Consider the following 26,269-nt stretch of genomic DNA (forward strand, 5'->3'; position numbering starts at 1 on the left):
ACTGGAGCAAGCTGAGAGGGGTGATTGAAAAGCAGCAGTGCTGGTAAGAGATTAATTGGATTAATTGAATTGTTTATTTATTTAATTAGTCAGCTAGTGTGTGTATTTTTTTGGCCTTTACTTTAACAGCAGTTTTTCAAGTTTAAAGTGAAAACTAGAAGTGGGCAGCAAAGGAGTCTGGGAAGGGTTTTTATTTTAACTTTAAAAGTCAGTTACCTGGGAGGTTCCCCCTCATTGATCCACTGGAGCAAGCTGAGAGGGGTGATTGAAAAGCAGCAGTGCTGGTAAGAGATTAATTGGATTAATTGAATTGTTTATTTATTTAATTAGTCAGCTAGTGTGTGTATTTTTTTGGCCTTTACTTTAACAGCAGTTTTTCAAGTTTAAAGTGAAAACTAGAAGTGGGCAGCAAAGGAGTCTGGGAAGGGTTTTTATTTTAACTTTAAAAGTCAGTTACCTGGGAGGTTCCCCCTCATTGATCCACTGGAGCAAGCTGAGAGGGGTGATTGAAAAGCAGCAGTGCTGGTAAGAGATTAATTGGATTAATTGAATTGTTTATTTATTTAATTAGTCAGCTAGTGTGTGTATTTTTTTGGCCTTTACTTTAACAGCAGTTTTTCAAGTTTAAAGTGAAAACTAGAAGTGGGCAGCAAAGGAGTCTGGGAAGGGTTTTTATTTTAACTTTAAAAGTCAGTTACCTGGGAGGTTCCCCCTCATTGATCCACTGGAGCAAGCTGAGAGGGGTGATTGAAAAGCAGCAGTGCTGGTAAGAGATTAATTGGATTAATTGAATTGTTTATTTATTTAATTAGTCAGCTAGTGTGTGTATTTTTTTGGCCTTTACTTTAACAGCAGTTTTTCAAGTTTAAAGTGAAAACTAGAAGTGGGCAGCAAAGGAGTCTGGGAAGGGTTTTTATTTTAACTTTAAAAGTCAGTTACCTGGGAGGTTCCCCCTCATTGATCCACTGGAGCAAGCTGAGAGGGGTGATTGAAAAGCAGCAGTGCTGGTAAGAGATTAATTGGATTAATTGAATTGTTTATTTATTTAATTAGTCAGCTAGTGTGTGTATTTTTTTGGCCTTTACTTTAACAGCAGTTTTTCAAGTTTAAAGTGAAAACTAGAAGTGGGCAGCAAAGGAGTCTGGGAAGGGTTTTTATTTTAACTTTAAAAGTCAGTTACCTGGGAGGTTCCCCCTCATTGATCCACTGGAGCAAGCTGAGAGGGGTGATTGAAAAGCAGCAGTGCTGGTAAGAGATTAATTGGATTAATTGAATTGTTTATTTATTTAATTAGTCAGCTAGTGTGTGTATTTTTTTGGCCTTTACTTTAACAGCAGTTTTTCAAGTTTAAAGTGAAAACTAGAAGTGGGCAGCAAAGGAGTCTGGGAAGGGTTTTTATTTTAACTTTAAAAGTCAGTTACCTGGGAGGTTCCCCCTCATTGATCCACTGGAGCAAGCTGAGAGGGGTGATTGAAAAGCAGCAGTGCTGGTAAGAGATTAATTGGATTAATTGAATTGTTTATTTATTTAATTAGTCAGCTAGTGTGTGTATTTTTTTGGCCTTTACTTTAACAGCAGTTTTTCAAGTTTAAAGTGAAAACTAGAAGTGGGCAGCAAAGGAGTCTGGGAAGGGTTTTTATTTTAACTTTAAAAGTCAGTTACCTGGGAGGTTCCCCCACATTGATCCACTGGAGCAAGCTGAGAGGGGTGATTGAAAAGCAGCAGTGCTGGTAAGAGATTAATTGGATTAATTGAATTGTTTATTTATTTAATTAGTCAGCTAGTGTGTGTATTTTTTTGGCCTTTACTTTAACAGCAGTTTTTCAAGTTTAAAGTGAAAACTAGAAGTGGGCAGCAAAGGAGTCTGGGAAGGGTTTTTATTTTAACTTTAAAAGTCAGTTACCTGGGAGGTTCCCCCTCATTGATCCACTGGAGCAAGCTGAGAGGGGTGATTGAAAAGCAGCAGTGCTGGTAAGAGATTAATTGGATTAATTGAATTGTTTATTTATTTAATTAGTCAGCTAGTGTGTGTATTTTTTTGGCCTTTACTTTAACAGCAGTTTTTCAAGTTTAAAGTGAAAACTAGAAGTGGGCAGCAAAGGAGTCTGGGAAGGGTTTTTATTTTAACTTTAAAAGTCAGTTACCTGGGAGGTTCCCCCACATTGATCCACTGGAGCAAGCTGAGAGGGGTGATTGAAAAGCAGCAGTGCTGGTAAGAGATTAATTGGATTAATTGAATTGTTTATTTATTTAATTAGTCAGCTAGTGTGTGTATTTTTTTGGCCTTTACTTTAACAGCAGTTTTTCAAGTTTAAAGTGAAAACTAGAAGTGGGCAGCAAAGGAGTCTGGGAAGGGTTTTTATTTTAACTTTAAAAGTCAGTTACCTGGGTGGTTCCCCCTCAGTAGTAGTTTTTTCTTTTCTCTCGGGCCCCTAGCCCTATAAATTGGTGCAGAGGAGATACCCGATCCTCTACACTGGTAGAGGATCCCACCCTTCCATCCTCCTCTAACCTAATTATAAGTGTGGGGAAGTTTTTTGTTTTCTTTTTTTCTTGCTGGTAATGGCATCAGGGATGGCAGTTCAGGCAGTATGCTGCATCTCCTGTGGGATGTATGTGGTGAGGAAATCCAGTAGTGTTTCAGGAGATTTTAGTTGTAAGAAGTGCATTAGATTGCAGCTTCTGGAGGAGCGTGTAAAGGAGCTGGAGGGGGAGGTAGAGGAACTCCGCATAATCCGGGAGGCGGAGGTGGAAGTTGATAGGAGTTATAGAGAAATAGTAACTCCTAGAAATGAGGCTTGGGTCAATTCCAGGAGGAGGGGTAAGAAGCAATCGGGAAGACAATCCCCTGGGGCGGTTCCCCTCCATAATAGGTTTTCGGTGCTGGAGGCTACAGTTGAGGAGGAATCAACTGAGCATAGAGAGCAGATCTCTGGGGGTGAGCCGAGTGAGAAAGCTCAGGTGGTTAGGGGCTGTAAAAGACTGGGCCTTGTGATTGGGGACTCCACAATTAAGGGGACAGATAGGAGGGTCGGAACTAAAGGTAGGGACTCAGGGTTGGTGTGTTGCCTACCAGGGGCTGGGGTCCGGGATGTGTCTGACAGGGTATTCAGGACTCTTAGGGGGGAGGGAGATAAACCACAGGTTATTGTACATGTGGGGACACACGACATAGGGAGGATAGGGGAAGGGGATATTAGGCAGGGATTTATGGAGTTGGGGTGGAAACTAAAGGCCAAGACTGACAGAGTGGTTATCTCTGGACTCTTGCCTGTACCACGGGATAGTTTAGAGAGGAATAGGGAGAGGGAAGGTTTGAATTCATGGCTGAGGGGATGGTGCAGGAGGGAGGGGTTCAGGTACTTAAGCAATTGGGGCTCGTACTGGGGAAGGTGTGACCTCTATGAGAAGGATGGTCTACACCTTAATCAGAAGGGGACCAATATCCTGGGGGGTAAATTTGCTAAGGCCATGCAGGGAGGTTTAAACTGATTCGGGGGGGGGAGGGATCCTGAGTAGTGGGGCTGAAAGTGAGGGATGCATGGATGGGGACTGCAATGCACGGCATTGCAGAGGTGGGGTGGAGCAGGGTTTGAAATGTGTATACTTCAATGCCAGGAGTATTCGCAATAAAGTGGGTGAACTTGCAGCGTGGATCAGTACCTGGGACTTCGATGTTGTGGCTATTTCAGAGACATGGATAGAGCAGGGGCAGGAATGGATGCTGCAGGTCCCGGGGTTCAAATGTTTTAGTCGAAGTAGGGAAGGAGGTAGAAGAGGGGGAGGGGTAGCATTATTGGTCAGAGATTGTATCACAGTGTCAGAGAGGAGGTTTGATGAGGACTTATCTGTTGAGGTAGTATGGGCGGAGATTAGAAATAGGAGAGGAGAGGTCACCCTGTTGGGAGTCTTTTATAGACCTCCTAAAAGTTCTAGAGAGGTTGAGGAAAGGATTGCGGAGTCAATCCTGCTTAGGAGTGAAAGTAATAGGGCAATTGTTATGGGGGATTTTAACTTGACTAATATTGACTGGAATTGTTATAGCTCTAGCTCGTTAGAGGGGTCAGTTTTTGTTCAAAGCGTGCAGGAAGGTTTTTTGACTCAGTATGTAGACAGGCCAACTAGAGGTGAGGCTATATTGGATCTGGTGCTGGGAAATGAGCCAGACCAGGTGCTAGACTTGGAAGTTGGTGTGCATTTTGGTGATAGTGACCACAATTCGGTTACGTTCACCTTAGTGATGGAAAGGGATAGGCATGAACCTCGGGCCAGTGGTTTTAGCTGGGGGAAGGGTAATTATGAGGCTATTAGGAGAGAATTAGGAAACATAGGTTGGACTAGGAGATTACAGGGACTGGGAACGTCCGACATGTGGAGTTTTTTCAAGGAGCAGCTACTGCGAGTCTGTGATAGGTATGTCCCTGTCAGGCAAGGAGGAATTGGTAGGGCTAGGGAACCGTGGTGCACCAAAAAAGTTTCTTTGTTGGTTAAAAAGAAAAAGGAGGCTTATGTTCGGACGAGACGTGAGCACTCGGGTAGTGCACTAGAAAGCTTTAGATTGGCTAAGAGGGAGTTGAAGAGCGAGCTTAGAAGGGCTAAAAGGGGACATGAGAAGACTTTGGCGGATAGGGTTAAAGAGAATCCTAAGGCGTTCTATAGGTATGTCAAGAACAGAAGGTTGGTTAGGGCAAGTTTAGGGCCAGTTATAGATGGCAGAGGGAAGTTATGTGTGGAACCGGAGGAGATTGGTGAAGCATTGAACCAATATTTCTCTTCGGTGTTCACGCAAGGGGACATGAATATAGCTGAGGAGGACACTGGGTTGCAAGGGAGTAGAATAGACAGTATTACAGTTGATAAGGAGGATGTGCAGGATATTCTGGAGGGTCTGAAAATAGATAAATCCCCTGGTCCGGATGGGATTTATCCAAGGATTCTCTGGGAGGCAAGAGAAGTGATTGCAGAGCCTCTGGCTCTGATCTTCAGGTCGTCGTTGGCCTCTGGTATAGTACCAGAAGATTGGAGGTTAGCGAATGTTGTCCCATTGTTTAAGAAGGGGAACAGAGACTTCCCCGGGAATTATAGACCGGTGAGTCTCACTTCTGTTGTCGGCAAGATGTTGGAAAAAATTATAAGGGATAGGATTTATAGTTATTTGGAGAGTAATGAATTGATAGGTGATAGTCAGCATGGTTTTGTGGCAGGTAGGTCGTGCCTTACTAACCTTATTGAGTTTTTTGAGAAAGTGACCAAGGAGGTGGATGGGGGCAAGGCAGTGGACGTGGTATATATGGATTTTAGTAAGGCGTTTGATAAGGTTCACCATGGTAGGCTTCTGCAGAAAATGCAGATGTATGGGATTGGGGGTGATCTAGGAAATTGGATCAGGAATTGGCTAGCGGATAGGAAACAGAGGGTGGTGGTTGATAGTAAATATTCATCATGGAGTGCGGTTACAAGTGGTGTACCTCAGGGATCTGTTTTGGGGCCACTGCTGTTTGTAATATTTATTAATGATCTGGATGAGGGTATAGTTGGGTGGATTAGCAAATTTGCTGATGACACCAAAGTCGGTGGTGTGGTAGACAGTGAGGAAGGGTGTCGTAGTTTGCAGGAAGACTTAGACAGGTTGCAAAGTTGGGCCGAGAGGTGGCGGATGGAGTTTAATGCGGAGAAGTGTGAGGTAATTCACTTTGGTAGGAATAACAGATGTGTTGAGTATAGGGCTAACGGGAGGACTTTGAATAGTGTGGAGGAGCAGAGGGATCTAGGTGTATGTGTGCATAGATCCCTGAAAGTTGGGAATCAAGTAGATAAGGTTGTTAAGAAGGCATATGGTGTCTTGGCGTTTATTGGTAGGGGGATTGAATTTAGGAGTCGTAGCATTATGTTGCAACTGTACACAACTCTGGTGCGGCCGCACTTGGAGTACTGTGTGCAGTTCTGGTCCCCACATTACAGGAAGGATGTGGAGGCTTTGGAGAGGGTGCAGAGGAGGTTTACCAGGATGTTGCCTGGTATGGAGGGGAGATCCTATGAGGAGAGGCTGAGGGATTTGGGATTGTTTTCGCTGGAAAGGCGGCGGCTAAGAGGGGATCTTATTGAAACATATAAGATGATTAGAGGTTTAGATAGGGTGGATAGTGATAGCCTTTTTCCTCTGATGGAGAAATCCAGCACGAGGGGGCATGGCTTTAAATTGAGGGGGGGTAGTTATAGAACCGATGTCAGGGGTAGGTTCTTTACCCAGAGGGTGGTGAGGGATTGGAATGCCCTGCCAGCATCAGTAGTAAATGCGCCTAGTTTGGGGGCGTTTAAGAGATCCGTAGATAGGTTCATGGACGAAAAGAAATTGGTTTAGGTTGGAGGGTCACAGTTTTTTTTTAACTGGTCGGTGCAACATCGTGGGCCGAAGGGCCTGTTCTGCGCTGTAATGTTCTAAAAAAAAAACACCATCCGAGGAAAAAGGCTCTCACTATCCACCCTATCTAATCCTCTGATCATCTTGTATGCCTCTATTAAGTCACCTCTTAACCTTCTTCTCTCTAACGAAAACAACCTCAAGCCCCTCAGCCTTTCCTCATACGATTTTCTCACCATACCAGGCAACATCCTGGTAAATCTCCTCTGCACCCTTTCCAACACTTCCACGTCTTTCCTATAATATGGCGACCAGAACTGTACGCAATACTCCAAATGCGGCCGCACCAGAGTTTTGTACAGTTGCAGCATGACCTCCTGGCTCCGAAACTCAATCCCTCTACCAATAAAAGCTAACACACCGTACGCCTTCTTAACAACCCTATCAACCTGGGTGCCAACTTTCAGGGATCTATGCACATGGACACCCAGATCCCTCTGTTCATCCACACTACCAAGTATCTTACCATTAGCCCAGTACTCTGTATTCCTGTTACTCCTTCCAAAGTGAATCACCTCACACTTTTCTGCATTAAACTCCATTTGCCACCTCTCAGCCCAGCTCTGCAGCTTATCTATGTCCCTCTGTAACTTGCCACTTCCCTCCGCACTGTCTACAACTCCACCGACTTTAGTGTCATCCGCAAATTTACTAATCCATCCTTCCACGCCCTCATCCAGGTCATTAATAAAAATGACAAACAGCAGTGGCCCCAAAACAGATCCTTGCGGTACACCACTAGTAACTGAACTCCAGGATGAATATTTCCCATCAACCACCACCCTTTGTTTTCTTACAGCTAGCCAATTCCTGATCCAAACCACTAAATCACCCTCAATCCCATGTGTCCGCATTTTCTGCAAAAGCTTACCGTGGGGAACCTTATCAAACGCTTTGCTGAAATCCATATACACCACATCAACCGCTTTACCCTCATCCACCTCTTTGGTCACCTTCTTAAAGAACTCAATAAGGTTTGTGAGGCACGACCTACCCTTCACAAAACCGTGCTGACTATCCCTAATCAAATTCTTCCTTTCTAGGTGATTATAAATCCTATCTCTTATAATCCTTTCCAATACTTTGCCCACAACAGAAGTAAGGCTCACCGGTCTATAATTACCAGGGTTGTCCCTACTCCCCTTCTTGAACAAGGGGACAACATTTGCTATCCTCTAGTCTTCTGGCACTGTTCCTGTAGACAATGACGACACAAAGATCAAAGCCAAAGGCTCTGCAATCTCCTCCCTAGCCTCCCAGAACATCCTAGGATAAATCCCATCCGGCCCAGGGGACTTATCTATTTTTACCCTTTCCAGAATTGCTAACACCTCCTCCTTATGAACATCAATCCCATCCAGTCCAACAGCCTGCATCTCAGTACTCCCCTCAACAACACTGTCCCTCTCCAGTGTGAATACCGATGAAAAATATTCATTTAGTGCCTCTCCTATCTCTTCAGACTCCACACATAACTTCCCACTACTGTCCTTGACTGGCCCTAATCTTACCCTAGTCATTCTTTTACTCCTGACATACCTATAGAAAACTTTAGGGTTTTCCTTGATCCTACCTGCCAAAGACTTCTCAAGTCCCCTCCTGGCTCTTCTTAACTCTTTCTTTAGGTCCTTCCTGGCTAACTTGTAACTCTCAAGTGCCCTGAGCCTTCACGTCTCATCTTAACATAAGTCTCCTTCTTCCTCTTCACAAGAGATTCAACCTCCTTAGTAAACCACGGTTCCCTCACACGTCTGCTTCCTCCCTGCCTGACACGTACATATTTATCAAGGACGCGTAGTAGCTGTTCCTTGAACAAGTTCCACATTACAACTGTGCCCATCCCCTGCAGTTTCCTTCCCCAACCTTTGCCAGCTAAATCTCGCCTAATCGCATCATAATTTCCTTTCCCCCAGCTATAACTCTTGCCCTGCGGTATATACCTATCCTTTTCCATTGCTAAAGTAAACGTAATCGATTTGTGGTCACTGTCACCAAAGTGCTCACCTACCTCCAAATCTAACACCTGGCCTGGTTCATTACCCAGTACCAAATCCAATGTGGCCTCGCCTCTTGTTGGTCTATCTACATACTGTGCCAGGAAGCCTTCCTGCACACATTGGACAAAAACCGACCCCTCTAAAGTACTCGAACTATAGCTTTTCCAGTCAATATTTGTAAAGTTAAAGTCCCCCAGTACAACTACCCTGTTACTTTCGCTCCTATCCAGAATCATCTTTGCAATCTTTTTCTCTACATCTCTGGAACTTTTCGGAGGTCTATAAAAAACTCCCAACAGGGTGACCTCTCCTTTCCTGTTTCTAACCTCAGCCCAAACTACCTCAGTAGACGAGTCCTCATCAAATGTCCTTTCTGCCACCGTAATACTGTCCTTGACTAACAATGCCACACCTCCCCCTCTTTTACCACCTTCCCTAATCTTACTGAAACATCTAAACCCTGGAACCTGCAACGACCATTCCTGTCCCTGCTCTATCCATGTCTCCGAGATGACCACAACATCGAAATCCCAGGTACCAACCCATGCTGCAAGCTCATCCACCTTATTCCGGATGCTCCTGGCGTTGAAGTATACACACTTCAAACCGCCTTCCTGCCTGCCGGTACACTCCTGCGACTCTGAAACCTCATTCATGACCTCACTACTCTCAACCTCCTGCACACCGGAGCTACAATTCAGGTACCCACCCCCCTGCTGAATTAGTTTAAACCCTCCTGAAGAGCATTAGCATATTTTCCCCCCAAGATATTGGTACCCCTCTGGTTCAAGTGCAGACCATCCTGTTTGTAGAGGTCCCACCTACCCCAGAAAGAGCCCCAATTGTCCAGGTATCTGAATCCCTCCCTGCTGCACCATCCCTGTAACCACGTGTTCAACTGCTCTCTCTCCCTATTCCTCTCCTCATTATCACGTGGCATGGGTAACAAACCAGAGATAACAACTTTGTTTGTTCTAACCCTAAGCTTCCACCCTAACTCCCTGAATTTCTGCCTTACATCTATGTCTTGAGTGCCTATGTGAACCACAACTTGGGGCTGGTCCCCCTCCCCCTTAAGGACTTCGAAAACACGATCAGAAACATCGTGGACTCTGGCTCCTGGGAGGCAACACACCAACCGCGAGTCTCTCTCGTTCCCGCAGAATCTCCTATCCGTCCCTTTAACTATGGAGTCCCCAATGACTATCCTCTACTCCTCTCCCCCGTTCCCTTCTGAGCCACAAGGACAGACTCTGAGCCAGTGACCTGTACACCATGGCTTACCCCTGCTAAGTCCCCCCCCCCCCCCAACAGCATCCAAAAGTGTACTATCCCCAATTTCTACTACATTTTTTGTTTCTCCCCCCACTTGGATGGCTCCCTGTACCTTGGTGCTGTGGTCAGTTTGCTCATCCTCCCTTTCCCTACCCTTCTGGGCTGCCGGGCCGGAGCCTGCGCCGGAGGCACGGCCACTGTTGCTTCCCCCAGGTAGGCTGCTCCCCGTAACAGTACTTAAATAGGAGTACTGGGTGTGTCCCTGTGCATGACTCGCGAAAAGTGGGTATGTGGGTGCAGCGTATAATAAGAAAAGCAAATGGAATCTTGGCTTTTATTGCAAAAGGACTGGGTTTTAAAAGTAAACAAGTGTTGTTACAATTGTACAAGGCATTGGTGAGGAGTATTGTTCAGAGGAGGTTCACCAGGTTGATTCCAGGGATGAAAGGGCTGTCGTATGAGGAGTGGTTGAACATTTGGGCTTATACTCGCTAGAGTTCATCAGAGTGCCTCAGAGGGATTCACGCCAGAAAGTGGGGGGCAGGGCTTCATCCCACTTGAGAAACCCGAATCAGCGCACTGAACGGGCCACTGCGCATGTACCGATTTGTCCTTGGGGAGACTGGTGCATGTACACTGCCACCCCCCCTCCCCTCACCAACTTCCTGGCATTTTCCCAGGCCCCCTTCTTCCCAATCGTTGGCCCTCCCACCACGATCGCTGGTCTCCTGATCCCCCCTAATCATACCCCCCATGGCCAGCTCTGATGGCCCCCTCACTCCCTCTCCCACTGATCCTATTGCAGAGTGGCAGCAGGTCTGCCACCGATCGGTCCCCCCCGGCACAGCCATTTTGCCTGGTGGGCAGTGCCAGGATGACACTGCTCAAGGGGCACCCCTCGTCCCTTGCCCCCGATCTCCTGGGTGGGCCTCGGTGGCCTCTGTCCCCATCAGCGGGGAAAGTATGCCTGTTCCCCGTTAGTGGGGAGCAATTGTAAACCCCGCTGGTGGGTACCTCTCTCGGTGGGGGTAAGAGACACAAGCAGGCCCAGAGAATACAGTCTCTGGCCTGCTAATCCAATAGAAATTGCTATTTCCATATGGTAATCAACTCCATGCCGATTTCCGGCACAGAGTTGACTACATTAAAAAAAGGGCCTTGGAGATTCAAGATCAGCCGGACGCTGGTCGCAAGTCCTGCTAAAGCCCCCCCCCGCCGATGTCTCCCGGCCCACTGTGCGACTTGAGCAGTGCAGTGGGCTAGGAGAATCCCGACGATAGAGTGAGAGGAGGATGCCATTTCCCTAGCCCTGCACTCAACCCTGGAACACCTAGATAACAAGGACACCTATGTTAGACTCCTATTTGTTGACTACAGCTCAGCTTTCAACACTATTATTCCCACAATCTCCAAACTCCGTGACCTGGGCCTCGGCACCTCCCTCTGCGACTGGATCCTGAACTTCCTAACTCACAGATCACAGTCAGTAAGGATAGGCAACAACACCTCCTCCACGATCATCCTCAACACCGGTGCCCCACAAGGCTGTGTTCTCAGCCCCCTACTATACTCCTTATACACCTATGATTGTGTGGCCAAATTCCCCTCCAATTCAATTTTCAAGTTTGCCGACGACACCACCGTAGTGGGTCAGATCTCAAACAATGGCAAGACAGAGCACAGGAATGAGATAGAGAATCTGGTGAACTGGTGTGGCAACAATAATCTCTCCCTCAATGTCAACAAAACAAAGGAGATTGTCATCAACTTCAGGAAGCGTAAAGGAGAACATGCCCTTGTCTACATCAATGGGGACGAAGTAGAAAGGGTCAAGAGCTTCAAGTTTTTAAGTGTCCAGATCACCAACAACCTGTCCTGGTCCCCCCATGCTGACACTATAGTTAAGAAAGCTGACCAATGCCTCTACTTTCTCAGAAGACTAAGGAAATTTGGCATGTCAGCTACGACTCTCACCATCTTTTACAGATGCACCATAGAAAGCATTCTTTCTGGTTGTATCACAGCTTGTTATGGCTCCTGCTCTGCCCAAGACTGCAAGGATCTACAAAAGACCGTGAATGTAGGCCAATCCATCACGCAAACCAGCCTCCCATCCATTGACTCTGTCTACACTTCCCGCTGCCTCAGCAAGCAGCCAGCATAATTAAGGACCCCACGCACCCCGGACATTCTCTCTTCCACCTTCTTCCTTCGGGAAAAAGGTACAAAAGTCTGAGGTCATGTATCAACCAGCTCAAGAACAGCTTCTTCCCTGCTGCTGTCAGACTTTTGAATGGACTTATCTTGCATTAAGTTGATCTTTCTCTACATCCTAGCTATGACTGTAACATTACATTCTGCACTCTCTCCTTTCCTTCTCTATGAATGGTATGTTTTGTCTGTATAGCAAGCAAGAAACAATACTTTTCATTATGATAATACATGTGACAATAATAAATCAAATCAAATCAAATTAAATCAGGTAGGTTCAAAATTGAGATGAGGAGAAGCTACTTCTCTCAGTGGGTTGTGAATCTGTGGAATTCACTGCCCCAGAGTGCAGTGGAGGCAGAATCAATAAACAGATTCGAGAAAGAGAACTGTTTCTGATGAAAAGTGGGATAAAGGGCTTTAGGGAACAGGCAGGAAAGTGAACCAGGATAGGGTCAGCCATGATCATGATAAATGGCAGAGCGGGCCTGAAGGGCAATTCAACCCACTCCCGCTCCTAATTCCTATGTTACTAAATATCTGCCTTCTTAAGACATTCCTGATATCACAGACACCCATGCAATCATGTCCAGGGCCTTCCACCTGAATGTCGCTGTGTTCCCTCACCTCATCTTCCCCATCATCCTGAGATGCATGGTCCCTATCTGCCCTATCTTCACACTGGAAGCAAAAACAAGAAGGCAGATTGAATGGCTGTAAATTGGGAAAGGGGAGTGTGCAGTGGGACGTGGGTGCCCTTGTCCACTAGTCGCTGAAGGTAAGCATGCAGGTGCAGCAGGCGGTAAAGAAGGCAAATGGTATGTTGGCCTTCATTGCGAGAGGATTCGAGTACAGGAGCAGGGATGTGTTGTTGCAATTATACAGGGCCTTGGTGAAGTCACACCGAGAACATTGTGTGCAGTTTTGGTCTCCTTTTCTGAGGAAGGACGTTCTTGCTCTCGAGGGAATGCAGCAAAGGTTTACCAGGCTGATTCCAGGGATGGCGGGACTGATGTATGAGGAGAGATTGCCTAGGTTAGGATTGTTTTCGCTGGAGTTCAGACGAATGAGGGGGGGAATCTCATAAAGACTTACAAAATTCGAACAGGACTAGACAGGGTAGTTGTAGGGAGGATATTCCCGATGGTGGAGGAGTCCAGAACCCGGGGTCACAGTCTGAGATTCAGTGTAGACCATTTAGGATGGAGGTGAGGAGACATTTCTAAACCCAAAGAGTGGTGAGCCTGTGGAATTCATTACCACAGGAAGTAGTTGATGCCAAAATCTAAGGGGCTGCATCAGTCCTTTTGCATCTCCTTTGGGGATGTATGGTGGCAACATTACCCTCTGGATCCGGCGCAGCTCTGGCACTCTCATGTACCATGCTTACATCCAGGATCTCCTGCAGTGCCCTTCTTCCTCTCACTCTCATCCTCCTCACTGGAGGTTCTGTCTCCCATAGCGATTGCAATCCCTGTGTTTGGCCTAGTTTGAAGAGTGATAGTCCAAATGGATCTCTCAGCACAAGGAAGAAGGCCTCTAAATTAAAAAAGTTCTAAATGCAAACTCTGTTTCTTGCATAAGGCACTTCCAGTAGTCGCACAACTCTGAACTGCTAAGCTGAAACTCAGGGCTCAGCTGAACCATTTAAACCCACCCTAACAAGCTACCTAATAAAAAATTGGAAACACACTTTACAAGCATTTTATTGCAGACACTGGCCAGAATTTTTCCACTGCAGAGCGGAATTCTCCACTGGCCTCGGGCGGGATTTTACGTGCCTCACCTGAGCGAGGTCATAAAATACCGGCCACTAAATCCAATTAATTGCAGTATTAATTAGCTTAAATATCCACTTTAATTAAATTTGAATAACACAGGTGGGCTCCTGGTTTTTATTGTCACCCTGCCAGCCGAATCGTCTGGAACTGGCGTAATGACTTGGGAACGCGACGACATCATCATGTCTGATAGTATATCAGTGCAGGAGCAGAACATTGCCGTTTTCAGAGCTTTTTATTCAGCTCCAAGATTCACTTGCACGTCGGCAATGAATTTGAGACACAGTGAACTGGCTGACAAGCACAAAGCATTGTGGATTAGGAAGCTGATGTCTCTCTTTTTCTTCCTGTGTGCCATCTGCTTGGGTTAGGTAACTTAAGCTTTCTCTCCATGGCTGCACACGAGTTTAAATATTGGGGAGGAAATGCAACTACATGTATCAAGCATGAAGCATTCTAGGCTACTGAGACTGAGACCTTTTTGACTGTTGCTGTAAGTAATCCTATGGGAACATTAAATAAAAGCGATTCATTTAGTTTACTCTTAATCAGTCTGAATATGCTTGCAGACCATCTGATCTGCACGGGCACAGGGATGGTCTGTTAGACCAAGGATCTTCAGGCAGTCCTGCACTGAAATGCCCATCAGTCAAATTTGGAACAAATAAAAGGCCAAAACCATTCTTCCCATTATACTCCCAATATCAGGTTCAAGTCTACTACAGGCACAGGTTCGATTACACCCACTAGAGAAGCTCTATCCAATACAGGACAGTGTGGGTTGCGACCTGATTCTTCAGGCACAATCAAGAACAAACTCTACTGACGAAAAAATAAAAATGTGGAAGTGGAAGACAAGAAGAAAACAAAACAGAACATAGGAGTCAGCAAAAATAAAATGCAGAAAACCAATACAGAGAAAGAAACATTAAGCCAAAGATGTTTTGTTCATGATAGAGAATCATAATAGAGAAGATAGCAACAAGAAAGTTACAATCAACCAGATATAAACAAAAACTACAATCTGTTTTTCTTTTAGTTAACCAATTTAGCATTTTTACCTCTGGCATAGAGGCTTCCATCACTGGAAGTGGAGGAGGTGCACATCCACCATCCTGAGGCATTTCCACTGGTTGATATATTATCTCAGATGGTTGTAGATACAAAACAGAGGCTGTAGAAGCTGGTGACTAATGAAATAAGTAAGCAATGTAAATGGCATACAAAAGTATTTCATTAAGGTACACATCAAAGTAAAACAATAAGACATTATGGTAAGTTTTAGAAAATATTTTGTTGTGTGCACACGAGGCAATGTGATACAACAATCCAGATTTCAGATTCCGACTGTATCACCAATCTACAAAGTGCAAGCGGGTAAAATAAATAATTGGAGATTGACTTCATTTTCATTGGTCTGTGAAACCAAGAATAGAATGCAGGAAATCTGAAAGCAATTTCTAATCAAAGATGCAAAACTTCATTAACCAGTTTTTCAAATATAAATAAAACTAGAAAAGTACAATAATGTGCATTTATGTATGAATATCTGAGGAGTCCTTTTCTTTAACCTTACATACATTTTTTGTGAAAGACTGCCTCTGATTTTCAGATTTGATATTATCTTATTTCATACTAATCATAACTATCGACAAGCTGGCATGTGAGCACCAACCTAAAATTCAGCAGCACTATCCCAAAAACGAAATGGATTTCAATTATATTTTTTCAGGAACTACTTTTGATAAAATTAATTAACTACTGCAAATAGGCTAAATAGCCACAGTGCAGTTTCAGTTTGCTATTCATAAAACTGCTGGAAAACTTGTAAGGCAGTCATTTTGATCTACAATGCTGCAGACAGAAAAAACCTTTTGGTGGAATTTTCTGTTTTGAGACTAAGTACGGTTTAGGTGGCTTCAGTGGTGTCTTTTCCGTTTGCCAGAATGGCAGAACCCTGCACTTGATTCTGCATTTGGAACTTGATTAATTATGCACGGATGAGTTCCCCTCAAAGTCACCTGGAGGCTGATTCATCTAGCTGCTGCCAGTTGGCAAGTTTGAAGGTCACGACGCCATATTTAAATATCAGAACAGCATACTCATATTACTCTCTCCGGCCTACCCACCTGTCTTTACCAAACCGTGCAGGATGTCAACAACCCAGAAGGAAAACCTAGCAGCTTCAAAAAGTTTGTTCCTTGATTTAATCATCTTCTCCCCACCCACCCTCCCCAAGTCCACCACCTGCAAGACATCTAAAGAACAAAGAAAATTACAGCACAGGAACAGGCCTTTTGGCCCTTCAAGCCTGCACCGACCATGCTGCCCGACTGAACTAAAAATCCCTACTCTTCTGGGGACCATATCCCTCCATTCCCACCCTATTCATCGTATATCATATATATCGTATCTGCTTCCACTACCTCCCCTGGCAGAGAGTTCCAGGCACCCCACCACCCTCTGTGTAAAAAACTTGAATCATTCATCTCCTTTAAACCTTGCCCCTCGCACCTTAAACCTATGCCCCCTAGTAATTGACTCTTCTACCCTGGGGAAAAGCTTCTGACTATCCACTGTGTCCATGCCCCTCATAATCTTGTAGACTTCTATCAGGTCGCCCCCTCAACCTCCGTCATTTCAGTGAGAACAAACCAAGTTTCTCCAACCTCTCCTCATAGCTAATGCACTCCATAACAAGCAACATCCTGGTAAATCTTTTCTGTACCCTCTCCAAAGCCTCCACATTCTTCTGACAGTGTGGCGACCAGAATTGAACACTATATTCCAAGTGCGGCCTAACTATAAAGCTGCAACATGACTTGCCAATTTTTAAACTCAATGCCCCAGCCGATGAAGGCAAGCATGCCAAATGCCTTCTTGACTACCTTCTTCACCTGTGTTGCCACTTTCAGTGACCCATGTACAGGTACACCCAGATCCCTCTGCCTATCAAAACTCTTAAGGATTCTGCCATTTACTGTTTATTTCCTATCTGTATTAGACCTTCTACAATGCATTATTTTACATTTGTCCGGTTTAAACTCCATCTGCCATCTCTCCTTCCAAGTCTCCAACCCGATATATATCCTGCTATATCCTCTGATGGTCCTCATCGCTATCTGCAAGTCCACCAACCTTTGTGTCGTCCGCAAACTTACTAACCAAACCAGTAACATTTTCCTCCAAATCATTTATATATATCACAAACAGCAAAGGTCCCAGCACTGATCCCTGAGGAACGCCACTTGTCACAGCCCTCCATTCAGAAACGCAACCTTCCACTGCTACCCTCTGTCTTCTATGACCGAGCCAGTTCTATATCCACCTTGCCAGCTCACCTCTGATCCCATGCGACTTCACCTTCTCATAGAAACCCTACAGTGCAGAAGGAGGCCATTCGGCCCATCGAGTCTGCACCGACCACAATCCCACCCAGGCCCTACCCCCACATATTTACCCGCTAATCCCTCTAACTACACATCTCAGGGACAATTTTTAACCTGGCCAATGAACCTAACTCGCACATCTTTGGACTGTGGGAGGAAACCGGAGCACCCGGAGGAAACCCACGCAGACACGAGGAGAATGTGCAAACTCCACACAGACAGTGACCCGAGCCGGGAATCGAACCCGGGACCCTGGAGCTGTGAAGCAGCAGTGCTAACCACTGTGCTACCGTACCAGTCTGCCATGAGGGGCCTTGTCAAAGGCCTTACTGAAGTCCATGTAGACAACATCCATTGCCCTACCCTCATCAATCATCTTCGTTACTTCCTCGAAAAGCTCGATCAAGTTAGTGAGGCACGACCTCCCCTTCACAAAACCACGTTGTCTCTCGCTAATACGTCCACTTACTTCTAAGTGGGAGTAAATCCTACCTCGAAGAATCCTCTCCAATAATTTCCCTACCACTGACGTAAGGCTCACCAGCCTGTAATTAACTGGATTATTCTTGCTACCGTTCTTAAACAAAGGAGAAACACTGGCTATTCTCCAATCCTCTGGGACCTCCCCTGTACTGTGTGTACCTCCCCTGTAACCAGTGAGGATACAAAGATTTCTCTCAAGGCCCCAGCAATTTTCTCCTTTGACTCTCTCAGTATTCTGGGGTATATCCCTCAGACCCTGGGGACTTGTTTACCTTAATGTTTCTCAAGAACCCCAATACGTCCTCCTTTTGATCTCAACATGATTCAAATTATCTGGAAAAGGACAAGAGCTCACAAGAGCAGGCAGAAGGTCATGGAGGTGGATGAAGAAAACAAATGGCAGAGACAAGACTGAAGGAGGGAAGCTGAATCCTGACAAGGCTGCATGAAAAGCTCATAAACAAGGGGTTATCACACTATTTACTGAAAGGGCATGCGCAAAGACCTCAGATGCAAATTCCCAGACTCATCGTCCACCAAGTCCTCTTTGGTGAATACTGACGCAAAGTACTCATTTAATACTTTTCCCATTTCCTCTGGCTCCACGCATAGATTCCCTCCCCTGTCCTGAATGGGTCAACCCTCTCCCTGGTTACCCTCTTGCTCTTGGGATCCATGCCCCATTTGGACATATACTCAATGCATCTGAGGTCTTTGCGCATGCCCTTCCAGTAAATAGTGTGATAACCCCTTGTTTATGAGCTTTTCATGCAGCTTTGTCAGGATTCAGCTTCCCTCCTTCAGTCTTGTCTCTGCCATTTGTTTTCTTCATCCACCTCCATGACCTTCTGCCTGCTCTTGTGAGCTCTTGTCCTTTTCCGCCCCCTTCCTTATCTTCACCAGGACAACCCTCACCCCACTTAAACTTTGGACCTTTGTTGCATTGGTTACATGAGCCCTGCAGGACAATGCTGTCCAGATAGGTAATGGTGTGTGGCACCAGGGGGAAGGAGACGCTTGTACCCCCAACTCCAGTACTGATTAAACTCAGTCACAGAGAAGGTTCCATGGGTCCAGCAGCATGGTGCTGTCCATGAAGACCAGCTTGATATGAAGATGGAAGGTAGGAAATGGTCTGGGCCAGCAGAGTGATGTACAGCACATCAGGAGCAGGCACAGAACTATGGCAGAAAGGATTTGTTCCACTCATCTCAAAGTCTCTAGCAAAATGAGGACCACCTCATGCACACTGCTCTTTAGCAATCGGGTTTCAAACTGATGTAATTTCATGCTGGAGTGACACAAAATTGGAAGGCCTGACGGTATGCCGCCAGGCATCCATTTTAATGGACATTTATGAGATACAAATGAATGCAAATAGTTCAAAACAACAGCAGCGGGAAGACTGACTCCCTATTAACCTAGTAAGGAGTCTAACAACACCAGGTTAAAGTCCAACAGGTTTATTTGGTAGCAAACGCCACTAGCTTTTGGAGCGCTGCTCTTTCGTCAGGTGAGTGTGAGATCTCCCACTCACCTGATGAAGGAGCAGCGCTCTGAAAGCTAGTGGTGTTTGCTACCAAATAAACCTGTTGGACCTTAACCTGGTGTTGTTAGACTCCTTACTGTGTTTACCCCAGTCCAAAGCTGGCATCTCCACATCATCCCTATTAACCTGCCATTGGGAGAATTGGAACATGATTTTATGCCGCTGCTTTGCCAACTTTATGGCTTCTGCTAGATTCACTGCTCACACCCGCCACCAAACCTGCCACAGGAGATGGAAGAATTCCACCCTTTGTTTTCCATAAGAGAGGAGAGAGATGTAATTTCAAACACCAGCTATTAACAAGTTGGTGCAGCCATTTTATTATTGCTGCTGCATTTATCTTTCAACCATAAAAATAGCTAACTAATCATGCATAAGCTAACAATTAAAAGTTTTACCTGAGGCAATCCCCACTGCCACTGACCTGCGAGACAATGAGCTGGTGCCTGGGAAAAAATAGTAAGTAATGATATACACACTCATACATACTCTTTGGCAGTAACAAAAGTCTTACTTCTTACTTCCTTTCAGAAATGCCAGTCTTCCAGGAATCTTACAAGAAAACAAAGCATGGTCATGTTTCAGGTAATTTTGTTGCAAGCAACAGAGAGGTGCTTGAAATCTCATAAAAATGAGGTAAACAGAAACATCCAGATCAATCATGATTTGCTTGTTAACTCCTGCAGCATGTCTACGTTCTCAACTGCAAGGCAATCCTGATAATATGTGAAGAGTCACAGCTGTCCAGTTCAAATAAAGTATTTACAATAACCACCACCTTCTCATTTGATGAGCTAAGAAAAGTTGCTATCCATTAACAAGAAAAACCACAAGCATTCAGAGAACTGGGCCAAAAATAGTCCATAAGAGCTCACTTCAAACTTCAAGACCCACTATTTAGACAACAATGATGCTGCTGCAGCATTGATGATAGTTAACAATAGTACAAGGATTAAGTCTCTATTGAACTATTGCCGTAGCAGTGAGAAGAGACAGTGATCTATTTTAAGAAAGTTGGCCATGTACTATGGTAAGATTTCTTCAGGAGGTAATAGTACATGGCACTCCAATGAAAGGAGTTCCTCCAACAACTTTGGTCTATTTAATTTACATATTGGAGACATATTTAACAATCCAGATTCTACAGCTCTCTGTGGTAAAGAATTCCACAGATTCACTACCCTCTGAGAATTTATCTGTCTTAAATGGGCCACCCCTTACACTGAGATTATGCCCTTTGGCCCTAGATTCTCCCATAAGGAGAAACAACCAGTCACATACCAGTTCTGCAGCAGGAGACTCAAATGAGGGCTTCAATGAGGATGGACATACACATTGAGAAGAATGATGCACTGACAGGTCTGCCAGATAGCTTCCAGTCACTGGCTAGGAGAATGTACTAGTCTGGCTCCACCATGGTACAGGATATATCACAAGAGCCTGAAATCCATCCTTTCCATCTATCTCCATGGCAGCACTGCCAGAAGTACCCATGATAGAGCATGTCTAGCTGTTGTCTCAGGCAACAGTTACAATGCAGCACAGGCAAAGATCTCCTATAGTGCTGCACTGGAAGCTGAAAAGGTAAAAAGGTTGTGGGAAACCAGTCTCAGTATTCAATAGGGCATGCAAGCTCTCACAACAGTACAGCAATATGTGCTCCAGTAGATTAGGAGGATTGTTGACGTCATTGTACCTCCACTCACCCGTGGAGTGGCAGTGGCACTATGGAGCACGAACTGTTTTCGTCTCTCAGAATTACAGCAATCATTCTCTCACACTGCCACTCTGCCAATGTCTGTGCTGTTGGCTCGATGTGGAGATGCCAGCGTTGGACTGGGGTAAACACTCTGAAACAGCTGGCCCAAATTGTTGCGACCAGAGTTGAGTTGCTGGTGTCCAAAAACTTTGCCCTCAAGGCCCAATGCTGCTTGAGGGCATCCTCCAAAGCTATCTGCAATCTCCCCCAGTGAAAGGCAGCCTTTTTGCAGTCATGCTGCAAACACTGAGGAAAAACAGGCAATGGGACCGGCAAAACAGGCACAAAGGAGAGTACAAGAATGATTAGTTCTAGCAGCCTCACTGAACAGAAAAACAGAATTAATGGCCAGGATTCACCGGATCCACTAGCACCAGGTGGGAACCCCGTTTTAGGCCCAACGCCCGATTCAACAGGTTATTGGGATTCCCACCAGGCAGCAAAACCATTGTGATGCTCCTGGCTGGTCCCACCATGCAAAACCCTTCACCTGCATGTGATTAGCGGCCTGGAAATCCAATTCTCCGCCCTCCCATGATGCACCCGCTTCCCCACCCTGAAGTCACATGAGTGAGATTTCTTGTAGGTCTGAAAATCTGGGACCTGGCACCATGAACTCCAAGGGGGAGCAAGGAGTTAAGTAAGTGATCTTTTCAACATTATTCCGGTTTGTACCCTTTGAAGGGGGGAGGAGGAGGGATTTGTGCTAGTGGGAAGGGGATGTTGTAAGGGGTGTGTGGGGGAGGGGTTTGCCTTGGCTGAATTTCTTCATGGTGCAGTTAAACACAAGCAGCACACTCATTCCAGTATATTTGCTACAACAATTCATTCATAATGTGGCCTTGCTCTTGGTTCATTTCATGAGCCACAGAGCCTCCCACTCCTCTCTGAACTCGTTTCCTTCACAGGGTGCGTCACTTTCACTTTTTTTAGGGTTCTCTCCCCTCAAAGTTTCACTGAGCCCAAGCGGCTGGATCACCTCTTCGATCTTCCTTCATTGACAGCCCCACAGCTGAGGAGGGAGGGACATAGCTGAGGTTACTGGACACAAGGATCCAATGCACCAGTAGCAGCTGAAAGCTGTGTTGGCAGACAGCCCTTGTCACATCAAAGACTTTATTGTTCACACAATCAGTCAATACTCCATGACGGCTTATTACTCTCGCTCTGTCCCTCAGCTGCTCACTCTGTCCTCATCTTTTTCCCACTGGATCACATTTATAATCTCAGACACTTCCTAGAGACCACAACAACTTAATGACAGGACTCTCATTTTACACACTGGCTACAGCAGTCTATGCTGCGAAGCTGTCAACAAAGACAGACGTCCCTAAGTAACAGTAATCTTTAGTGTGTGGCACTAGTTTAGCATCTTCAGAAAGAGCCACATGCCTGCACAGAATTCACATTTGCACCACACAAACAGCTGCCACAGTTCACTTAGGAAGGTGCAAATGTCCATCATTGACGGGCTATAGTGTGAACTCTATATCCTGGAAGGAGCCAGGGGTGGGTCAAATAGTGGTCCACCATTTAATCTGAAAATGCCAGCTCATACTGTGGCCATGCTGCTATTTGGAGTGTGGCAACTATCCAGGAAGAAGGTGACGTGATGGTCACCCCAGATCATACACCTGGCAGCCTTCTTCACTTCTGAGAGTACCTGTGCCCTCTCACATTCATGCTAGCCCTGAGCCTCCTATCAACTGTGGGCGGCACGGTAGCACAGTGGTTAGCACTGCTGCTTCACAGCTCCAGGGACCTGGGTTCGATTCCCGGCTTGGGTCACTGTCTGTGTGGAGTTTGCACATTCTCCTCGTGTCTGCGTGGGTTTCCTCCGGGTGCTCCGGTTTCCTCCCACAGTCCAAAGATGTGCGGGTTAGGTTGATTGGCCATGCTAAAATTGCCCCTTAGTGTCCTGAGATGCGTAGGTTAGAGGGATTAGCGGGTAAATATGTAGGGATGGCAGGGTAGGGCCTGGGTGGGATTGTGGTCGGTGCAGACTCGATGGGCCAAATGGCCTCTTTCTGCACTGGAGGGTTTCTATGATTCTGTGACCTGTCCACCATCATCGCTAAATCAGCTAGGCCCTCGGGCGTTAAACCGAAGTCTGGCTTCGCAAAAAAGACAGGGCCATGGGAATGGAGATCATGGGCCACCGAGGGATGTCCACTTGCACCAGAACATGATATGCTCCATAAGTGGTGAAGTGAAGGGAGAGATCAGCCAGACTAAAGGCCACGAGGCCGTGTCCATGCAAGCAAGTTGGTACCTGCAGAAGCTCCTCAAGCCTGCACTGGGTGGCAGAAATGGTGAGAGATCTTGATACGTTGGATCACAAAAGGGTTAGGGAGGACTTGAGGGGTAAAGGATGTTTTATGACCTTGCTGACAGTCTCTCTCTCTCTCCCTTCCACCTCCTCACAGATTGAGGATGAACATTGGTCTACAGCCAGCGAGCATTATTCTTTATGATTTCTGCCGAGGCAGTTGGGCAGTGGTGAGAAAGCCAGGGGTGGCCCAGGCTTGATCCAGTACCACATGAACCAGCACCGAAACAGCAGGGGGCTGCCACAGAGGCTAAAGTGCCAGCCATCAATCAGGCTGAGGAGGGGTTAAGAAAACAGCAATAAGCCACAAGACGCTGGTCTTAGACAACGTGTACCGCCAAAGACTGTGTCTTCACAGTGAGACAGTGTGGCACCAGTGCCAGGTTCTTGCCCACCTGGCACGAAGAGGAGGAGGAAAACACCCATTCTCGGTTGCCGTGGAAGTAATGCTTGCCCTGAACTTCCTCACCGCAGGGTCTTTCCAGGGCACGAGCGGGGACCTGTGTGGGATTTCCCAACAATCAGAGCACAGGTGCATCCGTGAGGTGACAAATGCCATGTATGCCCAGGCAACGGACTACACTAGGATACCTGGGCAGCGGGGTTCATAGAAATCATAGAAACCCTACAGTGCAGAAGGAGGCCATTCGGCCCATCGAGTCTGCACCGACCATTCTGTGCCATTGTTGGATGCCCCAGGTGCAGGGGGATATCGATGGCACCTATGTCGCCCTGAGAGCGATGTCTTGACAGGAGGTGCCCTTCATAAAAAGGAAGTGGTTCCACTCCCTTAACATCCAGTTGGTGTGCGACCACCAACTGAACATCATGCAAATCTATGCACTCAATCCTGGAAGCATGCACGATGCCTAAATCCTGCAGGCACTTGGGAGGTACTTGAGTCTCGAAGGTCATCCTTAGCTGAAGGGTTGGCTAGTGGGGGACAAGGGCTACCCGCTAAGGCCATAGCTAATGACGCCTGTGCGAAGGCCCCAGACCAAAGCAGAGACCCGCTACAATGAGGTCCACTCTGCCACCAGGAACGTGATCAAGTGGTGCATAGTCTTCTGAAGATGCGGTTTCAGTGTCTGGACCGCTCTGATGGGACTCTACAGTATAGCGCTCAGAGGGTTGCACAGATAATGGTGGCATGCTATGTCCTCCACAACCTGGCACAGCATCAGGACAACATGGTGGAGGAGGAAGAACAGGTGGCATCATCATCTGAGGAGTAGGACCAGGATGGGGTTGAGGAGATGCTCGAGACGGATCTGGAGGATGTTGGACAGGCCATGGCTAGGGTCCAACAGGGCTGGAGGACCAGGCACGCTCTCATAGCCTCCAGATTCGGCACCTAGGAATCTCAAAATTCGGCAGCTCAAATCACACCTCCCCACATTTATCCTCAAACCGTGCCTTGCGGACCCTTGTTCCCTCCTTCTCACCTTTCTCTCCCCTTTCCATAATCCTCATTTTCCCCTTCGCAGACACTTTGACCCCCCCTTCCTCCCAACCTTCCACCCTTTCTCTTCAACCTTTTCCCCCGGCTCACAACCAGTGCTCCTCTTCCCCCACAAGGGTCAATATCACACCAGGGTGATGGGCCTGGACTGGCAGTATCAGCGGGTCTCTTCTCAAGGCAGGAGTGTGATGACGACTCGCTGTGAAGAAAGCTGTGGTGCTCCCCAGATTCTGAGAAAGTCTGGCTCCTGTCCTTCTGATGACAGAACACTAACCTCCCAGCTTATTCCTGAGTGTGTGATGGGACACTTTCTTCTGGTCAAAGTATAGTGGTCAGGTGGGGAAGGAGCAGGTTTTGGCCTCATAGACTGATGTTGTGATTCCAGAATGTTTCAGATTGGTGCGCTCATGTCCTCCCACTTCTGAGTGAGACTGGAAGGCCTGCGCGAAGATCAGAGGTCCCCCTCCAACACACAGCTGAAGGTAAGCAGTGAGAATAAAGTTGGTCTGAATGTGAAAAAACGCTTAATCGTGAAACTTTACATTGAGTGCTCCCTTCTCCCTAACTAAACCGAGCCAACTCAGTGGTCTTGCATCTTCCTAATCTTCCATGGCCTCCCGTTCCTTCTAGATGTTTCCCCAGGTAGCATATCAGAAGTGAAGGCAGTCTGCTGCTTTCAGTGTGCTATGACCTGTGATGCCCTTGGCAGGTGTTCTCTGAAGGGCCCCGGCCGGCTTCCGGGTGTCACAGATGACGCCATGTCACCCTGTTCTGCTCACTAGCCATGTGAAGCGCAGGGGTCAGGAAGGGGGAGTTTCAGAAGAACTGCAGACTGCCAGAGTTGCCTTGGTGGAAGGCCCCCTGTATGGACTCCCACACTTCCTTCTCCCTTGGGGTGCTCTATGACCCCTGGGCTACTACATTGGCTGGAGTGAGCTCTAGAAGCCTCAGCATTATCTGGCGCTACCAGTCCTGATACTTTCAGCCATTGTCCTCTGTGACTGGGACAGGTCCCTCAGTGAGTGGGTTATGCTTTTGAAGACCATCAGTCATTGTCCTCTGTGACTGGGACATAATCATCAATAAGTGGGCCATGCTCTTGAAGACCATCAGCCATGGTCCTCTGAGACTGGGATATATCCCTCAGCGAGTAGGCCATGCTGTCGATGTCCTCAACCATGGTCTTGTCCGACCGGGCCAAGCGCTGGACCGGCTCAGCAACGTCCACCTACACCTCTGACATTTCCATGTGTGACTGGGCCCTGCTGTCCTGGGCTTCATCCATGGACATCACATGGTGAGCCAAGCCTTGGACGTCATCAGACATGGCTCAGACGGACGCCACTCTTGCTGTGTTGGCCTGGGTGCCATGCAATGCTGGCACCATCGTATGCAGAAAAAAAGGCTTCTGGGCTCCTTCAGGTGGCCTTGCATTTGCAGGAAAATTGTTGACAACACCTCCTGTAATGCCTCGCTCTGCTTTTGTATCACAAACTGTGATGGGATAATATTTTCCAGAGACCCAGCATCTGACTTGGGGGCAGCTGATTCCTGGGAGCCAACAGACCTCCGACTGCCTGCCTCCTTGCAAGTTCCTGCCTCTACCTGATGTG

At 46.6% G+C, this 26,269-nt stretch overlaps 1 protein-coding gene across 3 annotated transcripts in view; it reads right to left on the reverse strand.

Moving 5' to 3' along the window:
* LOC144503784 (protein boule-like) overlaps nt 1-26,269 on the reverse strand; it is a 196,728-nt gene that overhangs the window by 42,206 nt on the left and 128,253 nt on the right. For 2 of the 3 annotated variants that reach the window (XM_078228651.1, XM_078228650.1), the window contains exons 8-9: nt 19,505-19,552; nt 14,747-14,875 (exon numbers count right to left, since the gene is read on the reverse strand). In XM_078228651.1, coding sequence (XP_078084777.1) covers nt 14,747-14,875; nt 19,505-19,552 — 177 coding nt within the window. The remainder of the gene's footprint in view (nt 1-14,746; nt 14,876-19,504; nt 19,553-26,269) is intronic. The other variant, XM_078228652.1, reaches the window with a different exon arrangement.

This window comes from Mustelus asterias, chromosome 14 (assembly GCF_964213995.1).
Source record: "Mustelus asterias chromosome 14, sMusAst1.hap1.1, whole genome shotgun sequence".
NCBI classification, from domain to species: Eukaryota; Metazoa; Chordata; class Chondrichthyes; order Carcharhiniformes; family Triakidae; genus Mustelus; species Mustelus asterias.